Here is a 20,182-nt window from a genome sequence, read left to right on the forward strand (position 1 = left end):
GTAGGCGTGTCAGTAGATGCCCTGTTGCATTGAGTGGGTGGATCACACATGGATCAACTGGATGTAGACATTAACATGAGCTGGGCATTCAATCTGGATGCAACTATGACTTACAACTCTTCCAAACCAATCAGAGTGAACCCAGAAGTGGCGCAGCGGTCTAAGGCACTGTATTTTAGCACTAGAGCTGTCCCTACAGACCCTGGTTTGATTCCAGGCTGTATCACAACTGGCTGTGATTGGGTGGTGCACAATTGGCCCAGCATTGTCTGGGTTAGAGTTTGGCTGGGGTAGGCTGTCATTGTAAATAAGAATTTGTTCTTAACTGACTTGCCTAGTAAAATAAAAGATGTCTCTGACCAGGCCCTCTGTACCACTGGTCACAGAATAGAACCATCCCACTGGGCAAAAAGCTTGTTTCCACATCATTTCAACAACAAAACAATGTGATGACGTTGAATCAATAAGGAAAACTGATTGGATTTGCAAAATGTCATCAACGTCAGGGAATTTCTTTTTTTCACCCAACTTTTAACCCAAATCCAATGTCATGATGACATTTTTTATTTATTTCACATTAAATTCACATCAGTTAACAATTCAACCAAATGTAAATCAAAACTAGACTGAACTGATGTCTGTGGCCAGTGGGATTGTATTTGAAATATCAACATAACTCTGTAGCTAGCTACTAAGCATAATACTTTCAGGTCGAATCAATCCCCCTATTATTCCATTAGATTAGATGACCTTACCAAAGTTATGTTCGGCTAAGTTATATATTTTTTATCCCCTGTTCTGATACTGGTTCTCCCTGTGAAGCCACAAAAAAAATGCTGCTGCCATGGCATATTGTATTATAAAACGTCAAATATGTGTCTCATAAAATATTTCAGATGTGAGGTTCTGTGGTCCACAGGAAGACTAACACAGTAAACAAAAGAGTTAGAGAGGCAAACATTGATTGAACCTGAAGGTCGGACATCTTACTGCACTGCAGCCAAATGAAGGGCTTAATCACCTGATGTTACTTGTAAAGAAAGTGAGAGAGAGAGAGAGAGGTACACCAGTGAAAGAGAGAAAGAAGAAGACGAAAGAGAAAGGGTCAAATAAGCGAAAGTCCAGAGACAAGTTTCTGTTTGTAAATAAAACAGATAATTGCTATGGATATTGCTTAAATATCTGTGTGCTTTGCACTGCATTTTGCGGAAGTTCCTCGCAAATCATTTCAAAACTACCTTCTCCAAAATGCCAAAACGCCTTTTTAACGTCAAAGCAGCCATCTGGTTCTATACTAATTCAAGATGTTTGCTTTTCATTCACGTTTTTTTCCCCTCTTTACTTCATTTTTTAAAATAAATACTCATAAAACCAAAGTATCTTTGAGGCTGAATGGGTCTTTCCTAATAGCATATTTTTTCCTCACAATTAATTTTCCTGTCACACAGATGTAGACTTACTTCCAAAACACACAACCAATATAGAGTCTTGTTCATATTTAGACGGTTATACAAATAAATGTATAAATGTGTTCACCTTATAAAGAAGGCAATACCTATGGTATCATGTGAACATGGCCATATACATTCTAGACTACCCCTACATGATGTTACCACATTATGAAGTTTTAAGTACAAGAAAAAGGTGAACAGGTTAAGGCTACTGTTACTGTCCCATCTGAACTGTATCATAGTGAAGCGTTAATCACTTCATTTTATGCATATGTCGTCATCTGCGGCTCATCAACATTTCAGGTGCAATTGCTGTACTTATTTACCAATAAGTTTAAAGTATGTCTGACAAAATTATTCCAATACATCAGATACATGATGATCAAATATTAAATTATTAAACATTATTTGAATTAATTTGATTAAGATGTGTAGTGTGACATGACACGTAAGGTTTCACTTTTACCTTTGTTCTTATTTTTGTCAAAGGGAAGTTAGAAATATTTCTGTATTTTTCAAGTTTACTCTCCTCTTTTCTGTTTCATGATCTCTACCAGTTAAGTGCTAGATGACTTTCTTCCTTGATTTCGCTGGAAAGGAGTCCCATAACAAAATGTAACCCCTCCCCTTTTTACATACCACACAAAAACACACACATTTTACAGCCTACAGTATAAACTATTTTGGTCAAAATCCTAAAGCTTGTTCACTGGAAAGTAACGAGACTTGTTTTTTAATGTCTTAATGTAAAACGTTATAATAAGCGAGATACCATATTATTTTGTTTGTATGGCTACTTAACCACAACATTGCAATTAACTTGATACAAAATGACTGGGAGGGGTTGCAAACAAACCAATGTGATGCAATAAAGATATAGATGAGGGCAGCGAAACATAATGATGGTATCTTATAAAGGATCCTAGTTGAAGATACTTAATGATTAAATCATTGGTAGATCTCTGTGCTACCTTCACTCTATATGCTTTTCTATTTTGATGTATAAAAAATCTGTATTCAAATAGAAGTAGGCAATCTGCCAACATTTGCATCTGTTGCATCAATCACCTCACCAGAAAAAGTAGTATACCAAGGTAACCAACATCTACATAGACATGTAATTTTACGTATTTTTCATATAAACTTCAAAGTCTCTTTTATCATACAGATGCCTAAACCGAGCCATATACCAAAAGTCCTTGCATCCCCCCCACCTCCCCTTTGAAGGAGCAAAATACAAATGTGGACGGATTGAATAATTGCCAAACTTCAAAGCGCAGGTTATTGCCCGAGCGTTTACTGTTGCCTGTAGTGCTATGGAGTGTTTTCTTTTATAATGTGGGCTGGGTGATAGGGGAAATGTCTGGCTCTACCTCAGTGTAAATCCCAGTCTAACGCAGGGGTCTGACCCGGCTGGCCTGAGCTAAATAAAAATGACAATGTTTCACTCCCTCAAAAAAGACACTGGGCTCCCCAGACACTCTAACCCTCATCCCCTCCTAGAATCCTTCTGAGAAACCCCATTGTGGAAACTATACTACAACTCCACCCTACAAATACACACAAGTGTTAAATTTGGATTTTGTAGGTGGCATAATCACTCAAATGAACCACTTTCCCTCTATCAGTTTAACAGACACAAATCTGGGTAACACTTTACAATTACTTTAGCATTGGGTAACAGCCTGCAGGTATAATGCATTATAACTTGTATATAGCCATGTATGTGCCTTCATAATGTCTTATAATAAGGCTGTTATGTCATGACAAGTCCTGTGATGCATATGATTTATGTTGTTTCCAAACATTAGACGCTAGAGGCCAGTTCTACTTTTTCTCCATCAATTAAACCCCTTCCCGGGGTACCCCACAGCAACAGTGCAACCACTTCCACAATGTAGTTAAGCTAAGCTTTTCCTTCAAAGTACACCACTAAGATGAGGGTGCGTTCTATCTGCTAGTAAAGCTAATTCAAAAGAACGGAGCACATCTTTGTAAAATCAAAGTCTATAGACACTTCGCTCTATGCCTTGTACACACTCACATTGTACAACTGAAGTTGTTCCTTTAGACTTGTGTGTATTAGGTAGTAATTGTGAAATTGTTAGATTACTTGTTAGATATTACTGCATGGTCGGAACTAGAAGCACAAGCATTTCGCTACACTCGCATTAACATCTGCTAACCATGTGTACGTGACCAATAACATTTGATTTGAGGTACAACACAAGGTTCTAACTGTTATGTAGGACTTTGTACGAGATGTACTACCAACACAATAAAAACGGCTGTCCTACAATTATATTTTATTAATATGGCTCTCACATACATACCTGTACAACAGACATACATTCCTACACACACACGCAAGTGGATATACATCATTCCATGTTTCATTATTACAATATGCTAGATGTGGTAGCTCACATAGAAACAGACTTTTAAAAAGGAAAAAGAGGATCACATTAATCTCCACAGGCAGCAGTATGATGATCACCAATATTTTGGATCTGAGAAGCAACAAACAAATGTTTATGATTACTGAAGCATTCACGTAATTAGTCCTTGGTGCGTCTGTAGTGCACTATATAGGGAGCAGAGTACCTTTTCAGACTCGGGTCATCGTGTTGGGAGCCAAAGCAGTTACCGGAATAAAATTGGTCAAAGGCTCATATTATTAAGCTCCAATGGTCCTTCTCACACTTGGGACATCATTGGTTTGGTCTTCGTTCACTTTGTTGACAACTTCCCATCATGGAAATTATAAAAATGCTACGAAATATCTCCATTCAAATACGACAAGTACTAAAAAGAGACATTTGAAATTAATTTGCAACTGTTGTAAAAGCAGTTGTTCTTACATTATGGGATGGTAGTACAATCTTTCTTCATATAGTCATTTTATACAGTCAGTGGTGGTGGGATGCTGTGAAAGTGGCTAACACTGGCAGGTATAATGCTATAAGACTTTATAAGGGGGGGGGGGGGTCAAACAAGTCTTATGATAAGTCTTACATAAAAAATGCATTATACCTGTCAGCATTAAGTAAAGTGTTTCCAAATAGTGTTGAGACCCAACAAACTAAATGTAGTGGCTTCGTCACATATACTGACTACAGGTGACAGAAAGTTTTTGTGAACCCAAGCACAAAGTGTAAAAACGGATAACACAGAACAGTCATATTAAAATCCGAGCACTTGGATTTCCCAAACATGCCTGTGATGTGTCCTATTGTTGTCTAGAATTGATGATCTATGATTTGTGCAGGTAGAGTACAGTTATACTACACTGAGATGAAATCTGAGATAGGCTTATCTCTAAAAGCAAAAACATTTCCCAACAGCCAACGCATTTGATGGAGTGACGCCCCCTTGTGGCAAGAGAATGGAAATCAATTCTGTATCATATATATATATAGATATAGTAAAAAACATCCTAGGTATATAAGCACAGGTGTACATGATCATCAAGGATTAGATACAAATTCATCAAATAAGAACCCCATATCTCATAAAAAGAGAGATATTGGCATATGACTAAAAACAACTTCAGAGGACATACGACAGGAACACAGAAAAGAGTGTCACATATGTATAGGAAGACAGTAAAAATCCATAAACAGTATAAAATAGGGATGAACTTGTGGATAGACTGGCTAGCAGGCGCTGAGCATTCCCTGTTTCTGTGAGCTTTTTAAGATTCTATTGTGGATTTTCTATTTCTTTCCCTTTGATATTGAATACTACATTGTTAAGGAAGAGCTTGCAGGTAAGCATTTCACTGTACTGTTTACACCGGTTGTATCCTGTGCACGTGACAAATTAACGTTGATTTGATTTCACAGACATAGGAAAAGAGCGGGTAACCTAAACGAGGAGGCGCGGGCATAGGTGGAGATCATGGTACTCATTCCCTCACTATAGAGGGGTTCAATGGCCCTTATCAAAAGTCACTGAGGATGCTGATGTCAGCAAACTCTTTGCGGTAGCGGTGTGAGTAGAGGGCGAGCAGGATGGACCACTTCAGGGTCATTAAACTCCACACGCCCGACAGGAACAGGCTCCTCGGGTCAGTCAGTGCTGAAAATGACAGAGACACGACAGATATTAGTCTTGCGGACTTTTCAATGAATGTTCCTGTAGAAAAACTGACCACAGCTTCAGGCTTGTAACATACACAAAGGCAATGGATTTCACATAGAATAACACCATGAATAATAACACCATGAACTTATATGTTATGTGTGTCATTTTGTGTGGAAATAGATTTAATCACGTGCAAGTGCCCTAAGAGCTGAAATATGCAATACTAATGACTAAATTAAAAACAAAAAACTAAGTTAAGTAAAAAATAGGCATGGGTCTGAAGTCAAAAAAGAAAGGAAATTCACGTGCACCACAATTCCTTCTCCACCCATGCTCTACCAAGGTTTTCCAGCACACAGCTTTGACCTACTACAGCAGCTATGTTGGTATTGTACTTCAAACAATGTGTAGGCAGGCTGCTTAGGATTCAAACCTTCTCAAACAGCCTAATTCCTACTCTTAGAGGAGGTGCTGCCACAATAATGTGACTTGAACCGCATACATGTTAAAGTATTGGATTCTTCACACATCCCATTCCAGTACCAGTTCAAGCATTTTAAAATTATATGAAAGCAAGCTTTTCTTTTATACTTACAAGACCATCACACTTGATTGAGCGATCTGTTTTGTCTTGTAGTAATGTGGTGCCTGCCTGTATTTCCTTAAACCTTTATTTTAGCAATATATGACATTGAGAATTGTAATTTTTTGGGGGGTCAGTAGGCACCCAACATAACAACAGGTTACAGCGTGTTGGATACAGTCACTCTTATAGAAGTCTACTGTCTGCATTCCTGATTTCTGTAACAGTTAGCTCACCTGTGTAATATTCACAGAAGCTCAGAAACACTTGCAAACATGGTTCTGTTTTATCAATTGCTGTGCGGATCAATGGGCAGTTCATTACCTATGTGAAAAGGAATATGTAGCTTAAAGTTGTGTGCATTTGTATTTCATGTTGCAATAAAGATGGTGATGCTATAATAATAAAACACATTTACAAAAGGCCTATATCTAAAAATACTTACAGCCTAATGAGAGATATATATACACACACACACACACACTACCGTTCAAAAGTTTGGGGTCACTTTGAAATGTCCTTGTTTTTGAAAGAAAGCAAATTCTTTGTCCATTAAAATAACATTTATCAGAAATACAGATAGACATATATAGACATTGTTAATGTTGTAAATGACTATCATAGCTGGAAACGGCTGATTTTTTTAATGGAATATCTACATAGGCGTACAGAGGCCCATTATCAGCAACCATCACCCCTGTGTTCCAATGGCACGTTGTGTTAGCTAATCCAAGTTTATAATTTTAAAGGGCTAAATGATCATTAGAAAAACATTTTGCAATTATGTTCGCACAGCTGAAAATTGTTGTCCTGAATAAGGAAGCAATAAAACTGGCCTTCTTTAGACTAGTTAAGTATCTGGAGCATCAGCATGTGGGTTCGATTACAGGCTCAAAATGGCCAGAAACAAAGACCTTTCTTCTGAAACTCGTCAGTCTATTCTTGTTCTGAGAAATAAAGGCTAAAATTGCCAAGAAACTGAAGATCTCGTACAACGCTGTGTACTACTCCCTTCACAGAACAGCGCAAACTGACTCTAACCAGAATAGAAAGAGTGGGAGGGAGGCCCCGGTGCACAACTGAGCAAGAGGACAAGTACATTAGAGTGTCTAGTTTGAGAAACAGACGCCTCACAAGTCCTCAACTAGCAGCTTCATTAAATAGTACCCGCAAAACACCAGTCTCAACGTCAACAGTGAAGAGGCGACTCCAGGATGCTGGCCTTTTAAAATGATAAACTTGGATTAGCTAACACAACGTGCCATTGGAACACAGGAGTGATGGTTGCTGATAATGGGCCTCTGTACGCCTATGTAGATATTCCATAAATAAAAATCTGCTGTTTCCAGCTACAATAGTCATTTACAACATTAACAATGTCTACACTGTATTTCTGATCAATTTGAAATTATTTTAATGGACCAAAAATGTGATTTTCTTTCAAAAACAAGGACATTTCTAAGTGACCCCAAACTTTTGAACAGTAGCGTATATACACATTATTTAATAGCAGAACACAGTAAAGTCCATTTCTCCACTGAAGAGTATGAATTAGGCTGTTTAAGAAGGTTTGAATCCTTAGCAACCTGCATTCACATTGTTTGAAGTACAATAGACCAACATATCTACTGTTGTAGGTCAAAGCTGTGTGCTGGAAACCTTAGTAGAGCATGGGTGGAGTAGGCATTGTGGTGCTCATGTGAATTTCCTTTATTTTTGGCTTCAGACCAATGCCTTCTTGTCACTTAAAACATTGTTTTTTACACCGGAAAGTGACTTTCTGTTAAAGGAGCATTATACAACATTTCAAAAAAAAAACAGACTTTTTGTTCACAATCAAAAGTCAGTCATCGGCAGTGCTATTTTACCCTTTAAATCAGCCTCCGCAAAAAGGTCTGGGCCTTAACGGCACAGGTGGTATTCTTGGGTTGCTGGTTTAAATCCTGGTCTGCTGGATGTTGCCTTCTAATAACTCAAATCAATTTTGAACTGTTTGTAGAATGTGTCGAATTTACCATGGATAAACAAAAGTAATTGTCTGTAGTTTTCAGAAGGTGAAAAGCTCAATTGATTGCAACAGTCTTACTGTAACCGCAACATTCAAACGAGGCTGCAATGAAAACGAATGGGACTGTAGTGACTGTGTTGGCATCAAAATCCGGGGTGTGAACTACGTTTCGATTCAGCGTTGATTGACATGGTAATGGACTAACAGTATTGGAGAAAAGATGAAAAAACTGACCCCTCTGACACTGTACGTTACATCGTGACTTTTCACTACGTAACGTACAGCGCTCATTTGGAACTCATTTTGTGCCGTACAGCCTCTTTCCACCAGGGGTAGCCCTTCTCTTGCAGAGTGAAATCATGCTTAACCATATACACTTGTAAGAAAACCTCATGATTTTTGTCTAAATTAATATAATTATTGCTAATATTAAACTAATATATTTCATGACTAGGGTGCCAATTGCATTTTTCTATGCGAGCCATCATGACACTCAAAACCCGGAACAGCTGCAGTTCAATTGTGAGGCTAACGTTAGAGCAGCACTAAACCCCTCTTTAAATTCGACACAAACCTTCAAACAGGTATGTGATGAGACATTACATAAACTCTTTACGTTTTATTTACATTTTAAAGTTGATTAGTTGGACAAATCGGGTGAAAAAACCCTGTTTTCTTCACCCGACATATTTCCCCCTTTTCAAGATCACTTCGTAGCCTTCGTTCCCCACCCGCCATTTTTAAAAAGACCCGACGGAGCTCATTGCCTTGTTGAATTATGCAGAGATGGGCAACATGAAGGTCTCGTCATTAATTTAGTTGGAAAGAGGAGAAATTGTGCTTTACATTGGTATTGATATTACAGTTGATCTGGAAGTATTACGTTTTTGGGGCGCAAATTATAAGGTCAATTGTACGGACCAAGGCGATGTACAAAAGTGAGTGTGTTTACGTTAGCTGGATAGCGTTCAGCTGACTGGTGTTATCTAGCTACAGAGGCTAACTGCTAGACTTTGGATAAGCAAGCTAACATTACCCATCTAACGTTAGCTAACTTTACAGTCTTATGTTGGCTAACATTGCCTAGCTAGCTATCTAGCTAACTGGCTATCATTGCAGCCAAGGACGTTCGCTAGCTTATTTGTGCATATTTGTTTGTGCTCGGATTATACGCAAGTGTCTAGGTCAGCAGTTTACACAGATGACTTCAGCCTTATATGAAAAACAGTGGTTAGAGAATGAACAGTAGAGCAAGTGAAGGGCAGATGAGAAGCAAATTAGGATCAAAGAAGGAGTGAAGGAATAAGAGAGTGAATGGAGTGTGTGTGTGAGACTCACACTCTTTGTTGGTGATGGCGAGGGAGAGGAAGGTGATGAAGGCCACCACTGCCAGAAGGGCGAAGAAGACACCCATGAAGAGGAAGAACTTGAGGCCCTTCAGCCAGGTGCGCCAGTAGTCCTGCAAGTACATGATGTGGGTGATGAGGGCCCAGAAAGCCAGAACACCTGAGGGGGAAGAGACACAGAAACACAGGCAGTCAGGGGCTGGTTGTTCAAAATCCTTACACTTTGAGTCAAATTCCTGACGACATGATGAGACAAGCACTAAGTAACTTTAAGTATTTAATTGTAAGAATTTGAGGATAAAGATTTCCTCTTTGTTATAAAATCTTGAACTGCATTCAATGAATCAAATGGATTTATAAAGCCCTTTTTACATCAGCAGATGTCACAAAGTGCTTATGCAGAAACCGAGCCTAAAACCCCAAAGAGCAAGCAATGAAGATGTAGAGACACAAAGGCTAGGGATAAACTCCCTAGAAAGGCAGGAACCTAGGAAGAAACCTAGAGAGGAACCAGGCTCAGAGGGGTGGCCGGTACTCTTCTAGCTGTGCTGGTGGAGATAAGAGTACATGGCCATTGAGGTTAGGCTACTCTATGTTATTGTGTGGAGATGTGTTAGGGGTGAACATATTCTGACACAGCACATAACGTTTTGCTGTGTCATTTGTGTCTCAATTCAAACTGTTGTCACTCACTCCATGTTCCTCTTTTACGGTGTCAGCTTCATAACAACAAGTCCATTTGACAACGTATAGCAGTGTCCTTCGTGAATCCACTTTCCCCATTTCTTACACAATATTTGAACCGTCCTTACTCGTTGGGCATGCTAGGTAGGACAAAGTGGCAATGTTAAGGGCCATGTTCACAACGAGTCTCAACGTAGGAGTGCTGTTGACAGGCCTATAGAAACAGTCTTGCCTTTTAGATCATAATGAATAAGTGTAAATAATAGTAATACAGTTACATATTGGGATATTATTTTAGACGATATATATCGTATCGACAATATTGCAATATTATTTGAGCTAGTTGGCTGTACCTGTAGCAAAACTCCAGTATTTCTCCTTCATAGTTTGTTCTCCATCTTCTTTTTAAATAGGGAGCAAAAAAGTGTTCAGCGCTTTTATTTCCATGACCAATCAAAACTTGTTTTCTCATGGCTCTCTTGTCCCTCTGCAGCAGACATATCGTGAGCAATATGTTTGGAACATCAAATTGCAATAAAACCAGTATCAAATCACAATACATATAGAATCGTGAAAATCACAATACATATAGAATCTGCATCTAAGGGGGCATTCGTAAATACACTCTGGATATCTACTCCGATTTCAGAGCACTCTGGTCTGGTTGTCCCAGAGCGCAGAATAACTGCTGAATTTACGAACGTGCAACACCCATTGAATATGACCGGTTTCAGTAAACGTCAGCAAAAAAGCGTTAAAATGTTGCCAGCAGCACAGTTCGTCACCAGCGCTCTAGATAACATTAAAACAGCCTAACCAGCTACGCTAGGGCGAGTAAAATGGTCAGAGTGAGGTTCTCTCATTTGTGTCTGAAAGTAGCTAGCAAGCCAGTTTCAACGGCAGTCAAGCTGAGGTCAGAACGCTCGGCTCAACCCTACTACTCGGCCAAACAAAAGTTTTGTTCACTCCAAAATGCAATTGTACAAAACAAGTTAGAGAAACAGACCCAGCCACAAATAAACACTCTGAAATTACGAATGCCCAAAGCGCACTCTGGCACTCCAGAGTGAATTTACGAACACACCCTAATGATACACCTCATGATAATATCGTATTGTGAGGTCCCTGGCAAATCCCAGCTCTAGTAAAAATAAGTGTATATAGACAGGGAGGACCAGATCCTGGATCATAACCCACTGACACATGTTTTGAATACAGGCCCAGAACTAATGAGCAAGTAGCCTACATAAACTTTATGTTCTTTCTTCAGGGTTGGGGGTTAAACAGTTTTAACAGTGTTTGAGGTTTGAAAGTAACATACTGGCTTCTTTTCAAGCATGGTCAGATAGTGATTAGGGCTGAGTCTTGATTCTCCACCCTTTTCCTGAAGTGTGCACTTGCACACTTCCTGTCGTGGACTTAACAAATGGTAGAAACTCCCTCCTACCAATGCTTACAACAATCCAAAGCTTTTAAATCAATGATGGGGAGTTTTTTGGGGAAAGTGTAGAGAATTGGGATACAGCAAAGCTACTAAGTTCAATTGTTAGATGGAGCTTTAAGTTTTATTAGTCGTATGTATGGTATACACATGGTATACACTGTCCAATGAAATGCTTACTTGCAGGTTCCCTTCAACAAATAAACAACAATAAGAAATAAAATATAAGAATAGAACAATGCCTCAGTAGAATAGAATACAATTTTTAGCATAAGTATAATACAGGAAGGCACCATTTATTGTCCAATATTTACACATGTTTTGGAGAATAGCGGGAGGTGGCAATAAGAGTCTGATAGCAGCAGTTGTGTGTGTAGCATGAATGTATAAGTATGTGTGAAAGAGTCTATATCTGTGTGAGTGTGTGCGTGTGTGCTAAGGAGTGCAGCTGGTCAGTCCAGTTCAAGAGTTCAGCAGTCTGATGGCTTGTAGATAGAAACTGTCTCTGAGCCTGTTGGTATCAGACTTCATGCTCTGATACAAAGAAGGGTTGTCTTATTCTGCTGTGTCAATCTGCCATGCTGACCTCACTAATTTCCCCATCTCATCTCATGGTTTACAATCATATGACCAAGCACAAACCCCCCAAAAATATTTTAAAAACAACCTTTATTGATGGTTTCTCTATTGGCACAGGCACCACACATCCCATGCTGCTATCATGACCCCACAAGAAAAAAAAAGTGGATTTGGCCTTTGGAACATTAGTGACAGAGCACTTTATAAAAAGTCATTTGACTTCATGTTAGATTGAAATCATGAATTTAACAACAGCAAGATGTACACTGTATGTGAAATATACATACTGTAATGATCGGACTAGATCATAAAGGAACAATTGTCCAGACTGAGGATTCAGTTTACGAATTTACGGTTTATTAACCCAACTTCACACAGGCTACTGTTTGGCCGTAGTCCACGGCAAATAAATGAAAGATACCTCACAAACCAACCGTGATCTTCTCTTGTGAAGACCAGACATAAGAGAGAGAACAATGGCTAAACCTGGTCTTAACTTGCAATGCTCCATCCCCCTGCCCAACCTCCCTCCACGCCACTCCGCCAACCACCAGGATGCCCGGCATCAGAACATTCCAGGCATTCCCGTGATTCGCAGATAGCAGGTTGATTGGCATGTTGGACCCCGCGAACACTGGGTACTACAACACAACCACCTACTAGCCTAACACATAACACACAGCTGTCTGTGCGGGTCACTACAATACAATACCTTACTAAATGCATCACTAAATAGGCATCTGCAGCTACTATTCTGTTTGAAGAAGTATGAGTTTACAACAATGAGGAGAAAAGTCACACAGATATCAACTTGCTGACCTGAGAGGATGAACTAACGAGAGCGCAAAGTTCACCGCCACAAATGCACCACTAATTAACTAGGTCATTACATAAATGACAAAATGGGTGCTCTAAGTGTTACACAGTCAATACCTGTGTTTTACACCACATTATAAAATAAAAACACTAGGCAATATAGCCCATAATTTATTGTACAATAACTATGCATGGTTGGCAACTAGGCCTTAATGTTCCTCCAACTGCAGTGTAGCCAATGTTCAATACTTGAAAGTTTAACTGCTTTATGGTAGGTGCAGGCTTCCACTCTTATCAAGTCAGAAAATTGGAATGGTGATGTGGAGATAACTTCCAATGGGATGAGTAGCAGGACTTGTGTGCCAAGTTCATCTGAGGAGACTGTTTAAAAAGGCTGTGTAAGCAGAAATACAGTCTGAGTTGACACCTGACAGGTTTTTGACCAGTGTTGTTTTATCATCAGGAATATCCAACATTCCAGGTTAACCAGGAAGGCTTTCAACTTACTCTTGAAAGTTGTCATAGTAAAATGCACAAGGTGAAATTTCGAAATTGGGTAGTGCATCATCAGTTTTCCTCTTGTCATGTTAGTCATTGCTGACCTTAGAGAGCTATTTATAACTTGTCAGAAATGTCCAGATCAACTAGCCCATGGCAGCTAATGTAACTGATGTGAAATGGCTAGCTAGTTAGCGGGGTGCGCGCTAATGTTTCAATCGGTGACGTCACTTGCTCTGAGACCTTGAAGTAATTGTTCCCCTTGCTCTGAAATGTTCAACGCTATTGTGGCGCGATGGGTAACGATGCTTCATGGCAGGCAGTTCTTGATGTGTGCAGAAAGTCCCTGGTGCGAGGAGGGCCTGAAGCTATACTGTTACACTAACGTTTTTAACTAGGTATTTTATTTGCCCATAGGTTTTGTAGTAATGTGTGAGTCACTCAAATATCACATGAATACACATTATACATGGCAAAACGTTTAGAATTGCAAGAAAATGTGCTTTAAAACTGCTAAATGATATCTGCACCCTATGCCAAAATGTGTAAAATTGCAGGAAATAAGTTTTAAACCAGCAAAATGTTGTCTCCGCCAACAAGAGGGTGTGAACAGATTGTGTCATGAACAGAGCTTGTGCCCATAGAAAAAGACGGGGGGGGGGGCTGAGCGAAACCCCTGTAATAGCTGATGCTAAAACGCTGATGTGTAAAAAACTGTTTTGGAAACTCGAAAGTAGACATAGGCCTATTTACTTTTATATGTACTGCAATGTACAGAGATATAGTAGTTTATAACCTGGTGTGTAGAGATTTAGCTATTCTCTTCTGAAGTCAAGTTTAACGATTAAACTTTGCGAGTTAGAATACCTTGACCTGGGGCATGTTGTTCAGTGAGGATCGTGTTGCAACGCTTAAAACTATAGAATGTTGCCGACCGACAGATTATACAACATCTTCACATAATCATATCTGTGTCTGTCTGTCGCTGAACATTCTGTAGTTAACGTTCCATTTTCTTTTGTAAAAATACATTAAAGTGTGGGCTTCTAAACATGTGGCACTCCAAACCCGAGGACTGTAACACTTGTAACATGAGATGGGTAGCGACACTGTGGCAATATCCAGTTCATGTGAGTCAGATGGACAGTTGCATCCTGAAAATATTGCAAAAGCTATAATATTACATCATGTCTGCAGCCTCATTCACAAAATAAATAATTGTTTACATTCTGGCTAATACTTTACCTGATAATCCTCCCATTGCAGCTGTCCATGATTGTTTGTACGCGATGTTCCACACGATAAACGCAGAGAATCCTATAAGCATGCCAAAAGAGGCATACCCGATACTGATGTACGTCTTATTGAACCCCATTGGGGACGGATGACACACGACAAGAATACTTAAATAACAATACCGTCAACGTTTAAAAACAAGTGCTTTGTTTTGAGAAACTCGTTTCTGTACTCCACGACTCAAGCTAGTTTAACAGCTGCATGGTAGTGTACTGGGATAAAAACGTCCGAACTACAATAGTAGCTAATACGTTACGTTGCTGCAAATGTGAGCTAAATCGACATAGCTCATATAAAAGTCTACACAATAACACAACACGAACGATGTGCCCTATTTTGTAACCTAGAAATGGTTGTTGTTATTCTTCTTCTGCGTTCCGACAGAATAGACGCTGCCTTTCTCAGGTCGGAGTGCGAATTACACATTTGTGACCGACTAGCTCGATTCGGTTTTACGTAGCAAAATTTGAAATTGTGTTTTTTACATTGGATAAAAGTAAAGCCTCGGAGCTAGAAAATTGTATATCATACACTACAATAGAGGAACAATGGAAAAGTAATTATGCTTTGAAAGTTGATCAACTTTGTAACCTCACTTTTGAGAAAATGTCCCTTGAATATTTTGGTACACCAACTGGATAGCTCTTCTTTGTCTACACCCCTTCAGCATCGTTCACACCCTCTTAAGCTTTAGCCCCACCCAGCTCTTTAGGGATTTACATGTGAGGTCATATAGTAAACAACCAAAGATTTCAAGACTAAAGGCTGGTTTATACTACGGATGTGTTCGTAAATTCAATCTGTAGTGCCAGAGTGTGCTTTGGGCATTTGTAAACTCAGAGTGTTGTCAGATTGTCCGTTCGTAAATTCAGAGCGTTTTGCTCTCGGATCCGAGCGTTCTGACCTAACAATAGCAGTCAAGCACCTAACCTAACTGGCTAACATTGGCTAGCTTTCTAGCTACTTCCAGACACAAATGAGGCAACCAGTTTACTCGACCTAGCAGAGCTGGTTAGGCTGTTTTTACGTTATTCAGAGCGCTGGTGACTGCAACTGTGCTGCTGGCAACAATTTAATTAAGCTTTTTTGCCAACGTTTACTGATACCGGCCATATTCAACAGGTGTTGAGCATTCATAAATTTGTCAGTTATTCTACACTCTGGCACACTCAGGCGAGTGCTCTGAAATCGGAGTAGATAGCCAGAGCAAATTTACCAGCTACATCTATTGACAGTTGTTGCAGTGACATCATGAACATTCTATTGACAGGGTTACTTGCATAGAGGAGTCTATTTAGCTAGCTAAATATTTAACCATTATCACAACTTATAACGTTACTACCCTGCATGAATCTGCAGGTAGCTAACCCCACATTCCTCACACCTCCCATCTGGGTGTTTCCCCACTAACACTAACCAACTTCCCAATCCAAAATGACCCCACCTCAGCCTTGTCAACGGAACCCCATCCCCCCCTTCACTCCCCAGATACCTACTGACCTTCCACAGATTTGCTTGACAATGCTGTTATCTAATAGTCACAGCCAATGATAAGGCATCAATGAAATCCTTATGCTGCATTCATAACCAGTTGGGAAGGTGGTAATTACCAGTTGTGAAGTCTTAAATATGAGTTGAATACATTCACATTTTGAAGTGGGAAATACCATGGAGGCCCATGGAGATCATTAGAAGGCTTGTGATTGTTTAGCAAATTTTTTGCCCATAAAAATTATATCCAGAGCTGCTTTCACTTTCTACAATAATAAATGGAAGATGAACAGAATACATTTTGTATGAACAATTTGTATTTTGTTCTTACCATAAACAAATACTGATGAAGATGCCTCCATGCTTGCTGTCTTTTTTGTTGACAAATTACGTCAGAGAGGTGCAAGTGGGAAACTCAGCGCACAGGGATGATAGACGAGTTTCCCAAAGTAATTACCAGCTGGAGGGGCATTCAAGGGGATTTTTCCCAGTCGTATGCTTGTATTTAAGAAATCTACAAGATGTTGTGAATGCGGCATCACACCAGAGAGAGGTGTCAGGCTCGAGCGACTGCGGAATTATGAGAAACCACCGCCCAATGTGGTATTGGAAGACTTGATAGAGATTGCTCAGTCGTTCTGTGGTATTTTTGCACACCAGCAGGCAAAAAATGTATAACATCCCTCAGCACCAAATACCCTAGTTTTGTACTCCCAGTTATTCTTACACCTCCGACGACTCTTGCCACTTCCTTACCTTATTACTCGGGAGCTTGACCGTACAGCCCTCTATTGACATCTATAAATTGTGTAAGCTAATATACAATAGCTTGTATAAGCTGGCTATATAGGCCTAAACTAGCTGAATAAGATCAGTTCATCCTGTGTTACATCATACCTTTCATTACTTATCATGTGCTACTGAATACTATACTGTAGTTAACCTGTTGGGGATGGGGGCGCTGTTTAGACTATTTATGCTAATGTGGCTAATTTTTTAAACGGCTTCCCACAAAATCCTTGATCGTACAATATGCATATTATTATTATTATTGGATAGAAAACAGTCTATAGTTTCTATAGGAGTTGAAATTTTGTCTCTAAGTGGAACAGAGCCCATTCTACAGCAATTTCCCTGACATGGAGTCAGATTTGAGAAACGTTGGCCACTTTTCTGAAGTCATTTAAACGGGCACTGTCGTTGCTATGACTATACGGACACTTCTTACGTCTTCCCCTGGATGCCTTTACGTGATGACGATTCCAACGGGCTCGATTGCTCGTTCACAGGCACTACAAATGAAAAAAACCTTTAGCTAGCAAGTCTTTTCTTGCTGCGTAACGCGCGTGGAAGACACCGACCCTCTCCTGTTCCAAGCATTAGTTTAGCCTGTTATATTTCTCCGGTCATCTTTTCACTCGTTATAGGAGTTACAAACATCACAAAGTAGTTAATTTAAAGCGTTTTATAGCAATTTATATCCGTTTAGTGCGATTTTGGGACATTTATTTTTGCAACGATGTGAAAAGTTGGGAACGCTTTTCAGTTCATCCCGAACGTAGTTGACATTTCCACATGGCAAGAGGACAGCTTTCCACCAAAAGACGATTTCTCCCAAGAAAGGATCCTTTGCCCAAGATACTGATGGAAGAACAGCTCAAGGTAGGACATTTTTATTATGATAAATCGTGTTTCTGTCGAAACATTTTAGTGGCTTAGGACGCCATGTTTTTTGACGTAGCTTCGCTTGGCGCAAACTGTATTGAAAAGTAAGGATAAATTAAAAAATGTAATAACGCAATTGTATTAAGAATTAAATTGTCTATCAATCCCTGTCCACCCTATATTTTTTAGTCACGTTTATGAGTATTTATGTATAAGAGTAGATCACTGTCTAAGTGGCGCAAGGACAAATTCTGACCAGCTGAGTTACATTTCACATTGTCTAACCATGATTTTGGTGGCTAAATATAAACATTTTCGATCAAACTGTATATGCATGTTGTAATGTGATGTTACAGGAGTGTCATCGGAAGAATTCTGAGAAGGTTAGTGAAAAAATTAATATCTTTTGGCGATGTTGACTTTTATCGCTCACTTTGGCTAGAATCAATGCTGGGCTGCTAATTGCTATGTGCTAAGCTAATATAACGATTTATTGTGTTTTCGCTGTAAGACACTTAGAAAATCTGAAATATTGTCTGTATTCACAGGATCTGTGTCTTTCGATTCGTGTATGCTGTGTATTTTTACGAAATGTTTGATGATTAGTAGTTAGGTAAACACGTTGCTCATTGTAATTATTCTAGTCCATTTGTGATGGTGGGTGCAATTGTAAACTATGCCATATACCTGAAATATGCACTTTTTTCTAACAAAACCTATCCCATACCATAAATATGTTATCAGACTGTCATCTAATGAGTTTTTTTGTTGGTTAGGGGCTATAAATATCTTAGTTTAGCCGAATTGGTGATGGCTACTGGTGTTGGTGGACAAATAAAAGATGGTGGAATATGCTAATGTGTTTTTAGGTAATAGATGTACATCTTTACATATTGTGTCTTCCCTGTAAAACATTTTAAAAATCGGAAATGTTGACTGGATTCATAAGATCTGTGTCTTTCATTAGCTGTATTGGACTTTAATGTGTGAAAGTTAAATATTTTAAAAAAATATTTTTTTTGAATTTCGCGGCACTGGTTTTTCAGTGGGGGGGGGGGGGGTGTGCCGCTAGCGCCACGCTGATCCTAGACAGGTTAAATAAAGGTTAAATAAAAAATAAAGAAATAAAAATGGAGGACAATATTGTCACGATCGTCTTCCTGTGAGAGAGTGGACCAAGGCGCAGCGTATGAAAAATACATCTTCTTTATTCAGAAGAGAGAGAAAACACAAAACAAACACTATACATAAACTGAAAACAAAACAACAAAACGACCGTGAAGCTACAAACGTTAGTGCACAGACAAGCAACAAACGTTCAACATAGACAATTACCCACAAACAGCTAAAGCCTATGGCTGCCTTAAATATGTCTCCCAATCAGAGACAACAATAACCATCTGTCTCTGATTGAGAACCAATTCAGGCAACCATAAACTTTCCTAGACACCTACACTGAACACTAACCCATCTACTCTATTTAACCCCCTAAACCATACAACACCCTAGACAATACAAAAACACACAAACTTCCCCATGTCACACCCTGACCTAACTAAAATAATAATGAAAACAAAGATAACTAAGGCCAGGGTGTGACATAACCCCCCCCTTAAGGTGCGAACTCCGGGCGCACCAGCATAAAGTCTAGGGGAGGGTCTGGGTGGGCGTCTGTCCACGGTGACGGCTCTGGCACTGGTCGTGGTCCCCACCCCACCATAGTCACTACCCGCTTTCGTAGCCTCCTCCAAATGGCCACCCTCCACATTAACCCCACTGGATTAAGGGGCAGCACCGGACTAAGGGGCAGCACCGGAAAAGGGGCAGCACCGGACTAAGGGGCAGCACCGGGATAAGGGGCAGCACCGGGATAAGGGGCAGCACCGGGATAAGGGGCAGCACCGGGATAAGGGGCAGCACCGGGATAAGGGGCAGCACCAGGATAAGGGGCAGCTCCGGACTGAGGGACGGCAGCTCCGGACTGAGGGACGGATCCTGGCTGGATGGCAGATCCTGGCTGGCTGGTTCTGGCGGATCCTGGCTGGCTGGCGGATCCTGGCTGGCTGGCTCTGGCGGATCCTGGTTGGACAGCTCTGGCGGATCCTGGCTGGAAGGCGGCTCTGGCGGATCCTGGCTGGATGACGGCTCTGGCGGATCCTGGCTGGATGACGGCTCTGGCGGATCCTGGCTGGACGGCTCATGGCTGGCTGACGGATATGGCTGCTCATGGCTGGCTGA

The 20,182-nt window shown here is 40.1% G+C and overlaps 1 protein-coding gene across 1 annotated transcript; it reads right to left on the reverse strand.

Moving 5' to 3' along the window:
• Positions 1-4,431: 4,431 nt before the first annotated feature.
• On the reverse strand, positions 4,432-15,190 carry LOC129815645 (heme transporter hrg1-A-like). The gene is made up of 3 exons (XM_055869633.1): positions 14,738-15,190; positions 9,467-9,634; positions 4,432-5,531 (listed from the first exon to the last, which is right to left on the reverse strand). Exons 1-3 carry the CDS (start codon positions 14,865-14,867, stop codon positions 5,395-5,397), a joined length of 435 nt encoding a protein of 144 aa, XP_055725608.1. The 5' UTR covers positions 14,868-15,190; the 3' UTR covers positions 4,432-5,394.
• Between the last annotated feature and the right edge of the window lie 4,992 nt (positions 15,191-20,182).

Source organism: Salvelinus fontinalis, chromosome 18 (genome assembly GCF_029448725.1).
Source record: "Salvelinus fontinalis isolate EN_2023a chromosome 18, ASM2944872v1, whole genome shotgun sequence".
NCBI classification, from domain to species: domain Eukaryota; kingdom Metazoa; phylum Chordata; class Actinopteri; order Salmoniformes; family Salmonidae; genus Salvelinus; species Salvelinus fontinalis.

Coding starts and splice junctions, on each gene's coding strand:
- LOC129815645 (XM_055869633.1), bottom strand. CDS start 14,867: ATGGGGTTCAATAAGACGTACATCAGTATCGGGTATGCCTCTTTTGGC. Junction 9,635..14,737: donor TGCAATGGGAGGATTATCAG/GTAAAGTATTAG, acceptor CTTCCCCCTCAG/GTGTTCTGGCTTTCTGGGCC. Junction 5,532..9,466: donor CGCCATCACCAACAAAGAGT/GTGAGTCTCACA, acceptor TGTCATTTTCAG/CACTGACTGACCCGAGGAGC.